The sequence below is a fragment of the Phyllobates terribilis genome, unplaced genomic scaffold (assembly GCF_046119375.1).
Source record: "Phyllobates terribilis strain yellow unplaced genomic scaffold, ASM4611937v1 Scaffold_4__5_contigs__length_816908805, whole genome shotgun sequence".
Classification (NCBI taxonomy): domain Eukaryota; kingdom Metazoa; phylum Chordata; class Amphibia; order Anura; family Dendrobatidae; genus Phyllobates; species Phyllobates terribilis.
The window spans coordinates 11,748,902-11,762,189 of NW_027362764.1; the positions used below are offsets into that span (position 1 = coordinate 11,748,902).

The 13,288-nt window shown below is 46.7% G+C and overlaps 1 protein-coding gene across 1 annotated transcript in view; it reads right to left on the reverse strand.

The window, feature by feature from the left end:
- Window positions 1-13,288, reverse strand: part of LOC141264133 (SCO-spondin-like) — a 521,676-nt gene that overhangs the window by 422,227 nt on the left and 86,161 nt on the right. The window contains exons 13-14 of the mRNA XM_073676443.1: window positions 12,486-12,840; window positions 12,192-12,344 (exon numbers count right to left, since the gene is read on the reverse strand). Coding sequence (XP_073532544.1) covers window positions 12,192-12,344; window positions 12,486-12,840 — 508 coding nt within the window. The remainder of the gene's footprint in view (window positions 1-12,191; window positions 12,345-12,485; window positions 12,841-13,288) is intronic.

Here is a 13,288-nt window from a genome sequence, read left to right on the forward strand (position 1 = left end):
CTTGGTCCCAGAATACCCTCTCCTTATCCGACTCGGAGGTGGGTTTCTCAGCGAGGCTCCTTAACGTCTCTAGGCTAGCATCTGAGTGCAGAGCTGCCTGAAACTCCTGGCTGGAGGAAGCCAGAGGTGAGGTTAAGGCCACGTCCTCACTGGGACCCTCTGGGACCGGCTCTGGGTCCATACCTGATTCCGTTATTCCTCTGTCCGAGGAGGGTCCAGAGGGCGTTACTTGCGTTCTGGGCACTCTGACTGCGGGTAACAGCGGCTATATAGGCCGTCTCCCCGGGGAATAACACCGCCCCATCAGCCTCGCGGCTATGAGTACTACTTCCCCATCCTCCTCCATTACCTCAGGCACAGTACTACGTATGGGGCAGCTACCATCAGCCAGGTCACCATCTGTTGTGACACTGGTCACTGGCACAGCCCCACCTGCGCCATGGTCCTCGTGCCTCTCCCCATTACCCTTAGCACTGACCTTTGCTCCTGCTAGGGGATCCTCAGCAATATCACCCAGCAGCGTGACATGGCTGAGTTCTCCTGTACCTTCCAATACAACAACATCATCATCATCATCATCATCATCATCATCATCATCAGGTAAAGCATTGACATTCACATTATCAGCATTAACCTTACCAACCGTATCAGATCTGGGAGGGGTGTCAGGGACATAATAAAAAAACATCCTCCCCAAATCAGTTCCCAACAAAACATTTGCAGGTAGATTTTCAAATACTTCCACTTCCTTCACCCCACTCCCCGCACCCCAATCAATAAAAACCCGGGCCATGGGCAAGGGGCATCGGACGCCCCCAATCCCGGTGACAGTCAGGGTCTTTCCCGGAATAAGCTCTTCAGCGGACGCCAGTTCGGGTCGGATGAGGGTTCGTTCGGCCCCAGTGTCCTTGAGGCCTACAGTGACAGTGTCCCCCACCAGGACAGACTGCAAATTTTCACAGGCCCTCCCAACCGGCCCACCCACCAAAAGAACTGAGGCACTAGGCCCTGGGGCCTTGGATGGGGGGTTCTTCCTCTGCTTCTCTGGGCAAATGGCGCTGAGATGACCAGTCTGGTTGCAGAAATAACACCTGCGGGCATCAGATGCAGACAGGGCCTTGGCAACGGGAAAAAGGCCTCCGGAAGGTCGGCTGGCAGGGGCAGGGATGGTGGTTGATGGCTTACCCCCTTTCCAGCTGGTGACGACCGGCTTCCACACCTCCGGTCGGCCTCGTAGGTGTCTGCGATCTGCGCTGCTTTATTGGCATCTGGTGGCTCCTGATCCATCACGAACTGCCATACCTCAGTCGGACACAGATGCAGGAACTAGTCTTTCACCATCAGATCCTTTAGCTGCTCAAAGGTGGTCGCTGACAGTCCTTGGATCCACTGCTCAAAGTTGGTTTGGAGCCCATGCACCACATCGCTGTAACTGTCATGCGGTCCACGTTGGAGGTTCTGGAACTTTTTACGGTACACCTCAGGAGTCAGTTGGAACCTCTGGATTAGGGCCTGCTTAATGGCATCATAGTTCCCATCGAGGCTCGGAGGAAGAGCCACAAACACATCCAGAGCTTTGCCTCGCAGCGCTGCAGTTAAGTATCGGGCCCACTGTTCCTCAGGCAGCTGGTATTGTCTGCAAGTCTTTTCAAAACCCCTCAGAAAGGTGTCGAGGTCGCCGTCCTTCTCCATCACAGGAAAATGGTCTGGACGAGGCTTAAACAGGGTCGCATTGTTGGTCTCACCGTTCCGTGAGGTGGATGCTGGGATCCTGAGTTGGGCCATCTGCAGTTCATGGGCCCTCTGGGCTTGGGCCTCTCGCTCGGCTCGCTCGGCCTCTCACTGGGCTCTCTCGGCCTCTCGCTCGGCTCTCTCGGCTCTCTTGGCCTCTCGCTGGGCCCTCTCGGCCTTTCGCTCAGCCTCTCGCTGGGCTCTCTCGGCCTCTCGCTCGGATCTCTCGGCCTCCTGGTGCTGCTGAATGACTTTCAGCCGTCCTTCATGATCCTCTGCAGGAAGTTGCTGTAGAGCCATCTGCAGATAGGGGTCCACACTGCCCTGGTCGCTGACGCGGCGTGCGTCTACAGGTGGGACCCCTGCAGCAGTACTGTCCATATCTCGGCTGACCTCTGGCCCTGCTGAGGTCTGGAGACGGGCTTGCTCTGCCTCCAGTTGCCCCAGTGCAGCAGCCATTTGTTCTTTGTTTTTGCCGAGGGGGTCAATGCCTCTGGTTATACATATTCCAATAAGAGTGTCCTTTTTCTGCTGGCTGTACCAGAGCTCCCCAACTATGACCATGATCACCAAAATACAGATAGAAAAAAAAAAACGAAGAAGGGTAGGGGTAACTGCTACACATACAGTATTGTCTCAGATCTAATAAACACTGAGTTCGATCTTCAAAACTTTTGTGCAGGGTCCAGGTAAGAACCGTGCAAGTTTTTAGTGAGAGGAATGATTGCTGAAACCAGATCACTAATGTCCTATGATCCCACCGCTGCCACCAATTGTCACGAAAACACACTTGGTCAGACCTTGCAGCCCTCTGGCGCCCCCTTATCCTGCTGGTCAAACACGGTATTGACCGAGGATAAGCAACAGGGCGCAGCTGCTCTAATTTATGTCGACTATTGCGGCACGTGATGTGACAGGACGTATATATACCACCAGTTCCTTCCAGGAACGTATATATACCTCCGTCCAGCCACCCTCAAACCACAATATCACATAAATACTGGTATACTGCCACCACCGATCGCTTAACAGGTGGATCGGGTACCTGGTAGGTAACGTGAATTAGCGGGTGAGGAACGTGTTTGCTCGACATAGGACAAGAAGAACGAAGCTGGTACAGTGGTGGCCAAAAGTATTGGCACCCCTGCAATTCTGACAGATAATGCTCCGTTTCTTGCAATCACAAATTCTTTGGTCTTATTATCTTCATTTAATTTGCTTGCAAGAAAAAAACACAAAAGAGAATGAAATAAAAATCAAATCATTGATCATTTCACACAAAACTCCAAAAATGGGCCAGACAAAAGTATTGGCACCCTCAGCCTAATACTTGGTTGCACAACCTTTAGCCAAAATAACTGCGAACAACCGCTTCCGGTAACCATCAATGAGTTTCTTACAATGCTCTGCTGGAATTGTAGACCATTCTTCTTTGGCAAACTGCTCCAGGTCCCTGATATTTGAAGGGTGCCTTCTCCAAACTGCCATTTTGAGATGTCTCCACAGGTGTTCTATGGGATTCAGGTCTGGACTCATTGCTGGCCACCTTAGAAGTCTCCAGTGCTTTCTCTCAAACCATTTCATAGTGCTTTTGGAAGTGTGTTTTGGGTCATTGTCCTGCTGGAAGACCCATGACCTCTGAGGGAGACCCATCTTTCTCACACTGGGCCCTACATTATGCTGCAAAATTTGTTGGTAGTCTTCAGACTTCATAATGCCATGCACACGGTCAAGCAGTCCAGTGCCAGAGGCAGCAAAGCAACCCCAAAACATCAGGGAACCTCCGCCATGTTTGACTGTAGGGAGTGTGTTCTTTTCTTTGAATGCCTCTTTTTTTTTCCTGTACACTCTATGTTGATATGCCATAATTTAGCAAAGTGCCCTGGCAGTTAGAAAATGGCATTGCTAATATTCATCTTTCTTCTCTTCTTACAGGTATATATTTTTCACTGCTTGTGTGATCTGTCCTGAAAACTGCATTATATCTCCATGCAATGCTCTGCAGCCTATCAATTTCTGGTATATATTTTTCACTGCTTGTGTGATCTGTCCTGAAAACTGCATTATATCTCCATGCAATGCTCTGCAGCCTATCAATTTCTGGTATATATTTTTCACTGCTTGTGTGATCTGTCCTGAAAACTGCATTATATCTCCATGCAATGCTCTGCAGCCTATCAATTTCTGGTATATATTTTTCACTGCTTGTGTGATCTGTCCTGAAAACTGCATTATATCTCCATGCAATGCTCTGCAGCCTATCAATTTCTGGTATATATTTTTCACTGCTTGTGTGATCTGTCCTGAAAACTGCATTATATCTCCATGCAATGCTCTGCAGCCTATCAATTTCTGGTATATATTTTTTCACTCCTCTAGCTTTTTTATTCCATGATACTTAAAGGTCATCACACTTACTTTAAGAGTTTATGATCCATGCCGAGTTTACTAGTCTGTTTTTTTTTTTTTTTTTTCCCTGCACTTTATGGTCTCCTGTTGTCTTTTAAGCTAGTGATTGATTGTTAATGAGTTAAATCTGTGCAGATCTAAGCAGATACGTCCCTATATATTGAGACTTAGTTAAGGGGAGGCATTTATGCGGGGGCATTTATGCATATAGCATTTATGCATACTTTATCGAAGTGCCATAATTTAGCAAAGTGCCCTGGCAGTTAGAAAATGGCAGTTGGACAGGGCAGGAGACAGGTAAGACATGCAAGACAATTAAACAAACTTGCTTCCAGGTCATCTTTTTGGCAAACAGTATTCACCATTTGTATCTGTGCCATTTATACTCTGGTTGCTACAATCATCCACATTCACCGTTCTCCCACAAATGCGGCACACTTCATCCATATTAATCCCTCACTCCTCTCTTCTCCTATGTACAGTTGTCATGCTCTCTTCACAATGTTATACCACGCAGATCCATTCATTCCCACCATACAACGCAGGAAACGCTCTCACAAATCACTCAATCATCTGCTCACTCTCTGTATCTTCCTTCTATTAGTCGCAGGTGATATTTCTCCCAACCCAGGACCCTCCAGTAATAATAACACTAACTCTTTCCCTGTTACATTCAGAAACCCTGCTAATCTCATTAATATTCCCTGCATATCTTCTGTCTCATTCAACTGTGCCCTTTGGAATGCACGCTCAGCTTGTAATAAACTCTCTTACATCCATGACTTTTTCCTCTCTAATTCCCTCAACCTTCTGGCTCTCACTGAAACCTGGATCCAGCAGTCGGACACCACCGCCGCTGCAGCTCTCTCCTATGGTGGCCTACATTTCTCTCATACCCCGCGACCTGACAACAGATCAGGTGGAGGTGTTGGTCTGCTTCTTTCAACAAAATGTACTTTTCAGGTTATCCCCCCTGTACCCTCCCTTATCTTCCCATCCTTTGAGGCCCACACAGTCAGACTCTACCGGCCCTTCTCCCTGCGAGTGGCGGTTGTCTATCGCCCCCCAGGTCCCCCCCGTCAATTCCTGGATCACTTTGCTGCCTGGCTTACAAATTTTCTATCCTGCGACATCCCCACGATAATCATGGGAGACTTTAACATCCCAATTGGCGATCCTCTTTCCCCATCTGCCACGCATCTTTTATCATTAACCTCCTCCTTCGGCCTCTCACAGCTTGCTAATTCTCCTACACATGAGGATGGGAACACATTGGACCTGATCTTCTCCCGGCTTTGCTCAGTACATGACTTTACTAACTCTCCCCTTCCACTCTCTGACCATAATCTTCTTTCATTCTCTGTCAAGAACTGTGACTCTACTCAAGACACTCCCACCGTCCACACTTATAGAAATTTACGCGCCATTAACACCCAGAAATTTATAAAAAGGTTGCAATCATCATTGGCCCCAATCTCCTCCCTCTCATGTCCTGAATCTGCATTGAAGCATTATAACAAAATAATGCTATGCACCCTGGATGAAGCCGCACCTCCTACACAAAGAACAATTCGGCATAGACGGCGACAACCCTGGCACACGCCTCAAACACGTCTTCTCCAGAGGTACTCCAGGTGCGCTGAACGGCTGTGGAGAAAATCAAATCTGCCCGAAGATTTCCTCCACTATAAATTTATGCTGAAAACATATAACTCTGCCCTTCACCTCTCCAAACAAACCTACTTTAACAACCTCATCATCTCACTTTCCAATAATCCTAAACGACTCTTTGACACGTTTCATTCTCTCCTCAATCAAACAGCACAGGCCCCGACCACCGACCTCAGCGCTGACGATCTGGCTAACTATTTCAAAGAAAAAATTGACCATATCCGACAGGAAATTTTCTCCCAATCCCCAAATGTTATGCATGCTCCCCCCCGCCACATTGTATCTTGCTCATTTTCTGACTTCGAACCAGTCACGGAAGATGAAGTGATCAGGCTCCTTGCATCTTCTCGCCCTACCACCTGCACCAGCGACCCTATTCCCTCACATCTCCTTCAGTCCCTTGCTCCAGCTGTCACCTCTCACCTAACTAAAATTTTCAACCTTTCCCTCTCATCTGGTATCTTTCCCTCTTCTTTTAAACACGCCAGCATACAACCATTACTTAAAAAACCATCCCTCGACCAGAACTGCACGGCCAACTACAGACCTGTTTCCAATCTTCCCTTTATCTCTAAACTCCTGGAACGCCTGGTCCACTCCCGTCTAATCCGCTATCTCTCAGACAACTCTCTTCTTGACCCTTTACAATCTGGTTTCCGCTCTTTACATTCTACTGAAACTGCCCTCACTAAAGTCTCTAATGATCTACTAACCGCTAAATCTAATGGTCACTACTCCCTGCTGATTCTCCTGGATCTCTCTGCAGCATTTGACACTGTGGATCACCAGCTCCTCCTCACTATGCTCCGCACTATTGGCCTCAAGGACACGGTTCTCTCCTGGTTCTCCTCTTATCTCTCTGACCGCTCCTTCTCTGTGTCCTTTGCCGGCTCCTCCTCCTCCCTACTTCCTCTTACTGTCGGGGTTCCTCAAGGATCAGTCCTAGGCCCCCTTCTTTTCTCCTTATACACCGCTCCTATTGGACAAACAATCAGTAGATTCGGTTTTCAGTACCATCTCTATGCTGATGACACCAATTATACACCTCTGCTCCGGACATCACCCCTGCATTACTACAAAAGACCAGTGATTGTCTTTCTGCTGTGTCTAACATTATGTCCTCCCTCTACCTAAAACTGAATCTGTCAAAAACTGAACTACTCGTCTTTCCTCCCTCCATTAATCTACCTGTGGCCAATATTGCCATCTCCGTTTGTGGCTCAACCATTACTCCCCAGCTACAAGCCCGCTGTCTTGGGGTCATTTTTGATTCAGATCTTTCTTTCACTCCTCACATCAAATCACTCGCTCGTTCATGTCATCTACACCTCAAAAACATCTCAAGAATCAGGACTTTTCTTACCTTTGACTCGGCAAAAACTCTTACTGTCGCTCTTATTCATTCTCGTCTTGACTATTGCAACGCTCTACTAATCGGTCTCCCTCTTACTAAACTCTCCCCTCTCCAATCCGTCCTGAACGCAGCAGCCAGGATCATATTCCTCGCCAACTGCTACTCGGATGCCTCTTCCCTGTGCCAGTCATTGCATTGGTTGCCCATCCAATATAGAGTTCGTTTTAAACTTATCACGCTTACCCACAAAGCGCTCCATGCTTCAGTACCCCCTACATCTCCTCCCTTGTCTCAGTCTACCACCCTACACGTGCCCTCCGTTCTGCAAATGACTTGAAACTAAAATCCTCCATAATCCGAACTTCCCACTCCCGTCTCCAAGATTTCTCGCGTGCTGCGCCAATTCTCTGGAATGCACTACCCAGGACAGTTCGATTAATTCCCAATACCCACAGTTTCAAGCGAACCCTAAAAACACATTTCTTTAGACTGGCGTATCACCTAAACACACTCTGTCCATCCCAGCTTTCCCCCATATTAAAATCTTCTTCAACTTCGGGTTCAAACCAACCATGCACATAAAAGCCTCTGTCAGGACTGCACACATACTGGCTGGCGACCAGTCCATGTATTATTATTTATCCTATTCAGTATATCAAGGCTGCATTATACAATATATGTACCTTTTACCTTTTGTGTCTCCCCCACTTCCTCATAGACTGTAAGCTCGCGAGCAGGGCCCTCACTCCGTTCGATATGAGATATGCTTATTCTGTATTGTCTGTATAAGTCCCCCCTAAAATTTGTAAAGTGCTGCGGAATATGTTGGCACTATAAAAATAAACTATTATTATTATTATTGATGCTTTTTCCCATCTACTTTTGTCTCATCTGACCAGAGAACATTCTTCCAAAACATTTTAGGCTTTCTCAGGTAAGTTTTGGCAAACTCCAGCCAGGCTTTTTTATGTCTCGGGGTAAGAAGTGGGGTCTTCCTGGGTATCCTACCATACAGTCCCTTTTCATTCAGACACCGACGGATAGTACGGGTTGACACTGTTGTACCCTCGGACTGCAGGGCAGCTTGAACTTGTTTGGATGTTAGTCGAGGTTCTTTATCCACCATCTGCACAATCTTGCGTTGAAATCTCTCGTCTATTTTTCTTTTCCGTCCACATCTAGGGAGGTTAGCCACAGTGCCATGGGCTTTACACTTCTTGATGACACTGCGCACGGAAGACACAGGAACATTCAGGTCTTTGGAGATGGACTTGTAGCCTTGAGATTGCTCATGCTTCCTCACAATTTGGTTTCTCAAGTCCTCAGACAGTTCTTTGGTCTTCTTTCTTTTCTCCATGCTCAATGTGGTACACACAAGGACACAGGACAGAGGTTGAGTCAACTTTAATCCATGTTAACTGGCTGCAAGTGTGATTTAGTTATGGCCAACACCTGTTAGGTGCCACAGGTAAGTTACAGGTGCTGTTAATTGCACCAATTAGAGAAGCATCACATGATTTTTCAAACAGTGCCAATACTTTTCTCCACCCCCTTTTTTAGGTTTGGTGTGGAATTATATCCAATTTGGCTTTAGGACAATTTTTTGTGTGTTTTTTCATTGAAGACAAATTAAATGAAGAGAATAAGACCAAAGAATTTGTGATTGCAATCATTTTCAGGAAGAAACTGAGGATTATCTGACAGAACTGCAGGGGTGCCAATACTTTTGGCCACCACTGTAAATAATAATGATTTACTCCCGAAAGTGGGCAGTGTTTACAAAAGATATACAAGATATTATAAAAGAGACAATTTACATATATGCATAAAACAGTTATTAAAATAAAAGGGATAAGTAATAGCAAAACCTGCGCCACGAGGTGATGGTCTCAGATTCTGTTGGGGGGGACGGCTCCCCGGAAATTAGGTGTGATTCCTCCACGCAGCGAGGAGTGCATGCGTCTGACGTCCCGGGGAAAGAATGAATTAAAATGGCCGTTCTGGTTTTTAGTAAGGGGCCAAAACACTAAGAGACACCCATGTTGTTTACCTCACACGGGGGCTCGGTTTTGTGAACCTACCCAGCTGCACAAGACATAAAAATCCTTCAGATTTCATATCTTGGTATGGGGGGGTCCCACATCCAAGATGGAGACATCATGTTTGCCGTCACCAATATTCATGAAGATGGATATCAAATATAATATCTCTATGATGCTCAGAAGCTCAGAACCCATTTCCCGGGCTTCCGGTGGTCTCCCAGTTATGTAATATATACTATTATAATTGGAAAAAGGTGAGCATTCCAAAAATGTGGTCCCGGTGTTTGTGACAGTCATGTGCATTATTAAACTCGACATTAAAAGTTTGTACAGTTATACAATAGGATTGGAGGGAAAATCCAGGGTATACCAGTATGCTTGCTACCGTTTTATGGCAGTAATAAAAATTCCTTGTTAGGAGGAAAGCAAGAGTGAGTTCTATGTAGCCTCTTCCAAATGAGCAGGGGGTGGGGATTTAAGACATCTCTCATTTTTAAAACTAGGACAAAAATACATTTTGCCTGACAATCTCTAATCCCTGACGAGTGTGAACCGCCCTCATTGGGAGTATGGAGGACGACTTCGGTGACCAGCTGCAGGTTTTTATTTGTCTCGGCTATTCAGTTACATGTGAGACAATGTGGCGAGAGGTCGTGTGCCGCTCTATATAGTGACACATATCCCAAAGTCTGTATACAAAGGGTTAGCAGATGATATTTTTTTATTTACACGCTTATCTCCTTTCTTTCAGATCACGTCCGTCTCTGCTAGTTCTCCTGGTAAAAGCCTAAACAGCCCTGATTCCTTTAGTTCTATCTGTGGCAGTTTCACCAGTCACAGGATGTCATCAGTATATTGTCACACCAGCCTATTTTGCACATTTCAAAGTAAAACGTGATGATCAAGATAAGTCTTGGACCCCTCACAAGGTGCGAGCAGCGTGTCCAGAGCTTACGGATGAAGGGAACACGTGATAAGACACCATTTGCTATATACCTATGGTTTGGCGAGAGCCAGAGATTATTCAAGTGACTGTTATTTTTGTAAAGTGAAAACTTCAGAATAGAACAAGAAAAATAAATATAAAATTGGGTCTCCTGGTGCGTACTGTCAGCGGTGCGTACTGTCAGCGGTGCGTACTGTCAGCGATACGTACTGTCAGCGGTGCGTACTGTCAGAAATGTGTACTGTCAGCGATACGTACTGTCAGCGATACGTACTGTCAGCGGTGCGTACTGGCAGCGATGTGTACTGTCAGCGGTGCGTACTGTCAGCGGTGCGTACTGTCAGCGATACGTACTGTCAGCGATACGTACTGTCAGCGGTGCGTACTGTCAGCGGTGCGTACTGTCAGCGGTGCGTACTGTCAGCGGTGCGTACTGTCAGCGGTGCGTACTGTCAGTCATACGTACTGTCAGCGGTGCGTACTGTCAGCGGTGCGTACTGTCAGCAGTGCGTACTGTCAGCGATACATACTGTCAGCGATGCGTACTGTCAGCGATGCGTACTGTCAGCGATACGTACTGGCAGTTTTCCTTGAACTTCCCTCTTTTCAAGAACAGCGTTATGATGAAGAACAAAGTGACAGCAATGAGGAAGATTCTGAAATTGAAGATGTTCATTAGGGATTTTACCTCCATGAGTTTAACTATTTGGCGCTAGATTTGGGACTATCAAGAAAGGCTTCAGAATTCCTAACAACAAGACGGCATGAGAGAAACCTGCTCGAAAAATGAGCAAAGCTTTCTCCATCCAGAGAAAGTGCATTTCTGCAACACTGTAGAAGTGAAGTGTTTCGCCAGAACATTCATGGCTTAACTGAGGAACTGGGATTCCAATCTATGACTGACATCAATGGCGACTGTCCATCGATAGCTCGCAGCGGAGTATGAAGTGCGTCCTCCTCCTCAATGGCAATTTATTTGGTGCAGTCCCAATTGGCTATTCAGTTTCTCTTTGTGAAGAATACGGAGACATAAAGAGAGTCCTTGACTTGCTGCAATATCACAAAACACAATTGGATCATCTGTGTTGACCTGAAAATCATATTTTACTTCTTGATCAGCAACGTAGATACACCAAGTATCCTTGTATTCGGTGCATGTGGGACAGCAGAACTCGCGAGAAGCACTGGGTCGAGAGGAATTGGCCTCCAAGATCTGACCTCAAACTTGGTGATCCAAACATCCTACATGGGCCACTTGTTGACAGAAAATTGTATTCCCACCTCTGCGCATGAAACTGGGTCTCATGAAGCCATTCATTAAAGCTTTGCCAACTGAAGGAGACTGTTTCCAGTTTCTCATTTTGGCATTTCCTAGCCTGTCATTAGTAAAAGGCCAATGTGTTTGATGGTACATAGATTAGGCAGCTCATCAAAGATGAACATTTCATCGGGGTGTGGCGCCCTGCTGCGCACAGGTTCAAGCTGCATTTTCTGCAACCATGTTGCTAACTTCCCTGAAAACCTTGGTGCAGTCAGTGATGAGCAAGGAGAACGGTTCCACCAAGATGTGAAGGTCATGGAGGGCCAGTATTAGGGTAGATGGCATGGACATATGATGGATGACTATTGGTGGTGCATCAGGCGAGATTGTCCACAGATTGAACACTCCAGGAAAGAGTAAATTACCGTAACTGCTCCCTAACTTCACCACTTGCACAATGTACAGTAAAAATATATCCTATGTATGAACAAAAGAGCTTTATATGAACATTACATTCAGGTGATTCTCTACATCATTTTCCATTGTATATGTATTTTGTACGGTTTTAGAGACAAAGGAAAGGAATCCTGTAGCTTAAAAAGCTGTTGTGATAGAGAAAAACGAGGGTCACTTATGGATTCAGAAGCCAAAAGTTAGTCAAAAACAAGTGTCAGATCCAACTCAATGAAAATGGAGTTCCCCAGTGATCAGTGTCGCCAGGTCACAGTCACTATCCTAATGTAAACCCAGTGCGGACACGATTGTATCCATCCTCACCAATCTCCAGAGATAAAGATGAAGATCCTGGAAGAAGAGAACAATGGTGCCCCCCGCTTTGTGGAGGGGTACACTCCCTGCGCCGAATCACCACCCCGCTGCAGTCCTGAGTACAGTTTGACCACGCTGTCCATGGAGTCCATGAGCCATCAACTGGAAAGACAAGACAAAGTTGTGATGATAATAAATCTTACCTATCCTCCCCACCCCCAAAAATGATCTAGAGAATTATTTGACTCCAGAGACTCTGGGATTTGTGACCTGGAGCATAAAGAATATTCTTCCCCATCCTACCAATGATCTCCAATATTCTGTGACTGCAGAGACTCTGGGATTCGTGACTTAGAGCATAAGGAATGGTCTGACCTATTGAGTGATCTCCAATATATTCTGTGACACTGAGGTGAGTCTTCCCACCTGGGCAGGACAAAGAGAAGCACTGCTGCGCTTCGCCCTCCTCTCCTCGGCACTGCCTCAGGATATCACTGGACCGGATGATGCATGTTCGGCGTCTGCTCTGCACTCCGTTCCCACAGGATTGGCTACAGATGCTCCACGACCCCCACGGACCCCAGAATCCACATTCTTGCTCATCAGAGGCATCCGAGGCCAAGGATTCATCTTTGCAGTCAGGGACCCCATTACAGACCTGAAGACATAAGAGGACTCACATGTCACACCTCAACTCGAACACCTTGTCTCTCACGTCTCACCTCTCATGCTTCATACCTAGTCTCTCACATCTCACGCCGCGTCCCTCATGCCTTGTCTCACGTCTCACCTCTCATGCTTCATACCTAGTCTCTCACATCTCACGCCGCGTCCCTCATGCCTTGTCTCTCACACCTCATGTCCCTTACTTTGTCTCTCACATCTCACGCCGCATCCCTCATGCCTTGTCTTTCACACCTCATGTCCCTCACTTTGTCTCTCTCATCTCATGCCATGTCCCTCACGCCTTGTCTCTCACACCTCATGTCCCTTACTTTGTCTCTCACATCTCATGCCATGTCCCTCACGCCTTGTTTCTCACTCCTAATGTCCCTCACTTTGTCTCTCACACCTCATGTCCCTCACTTTGTCTCTCACATCTCATG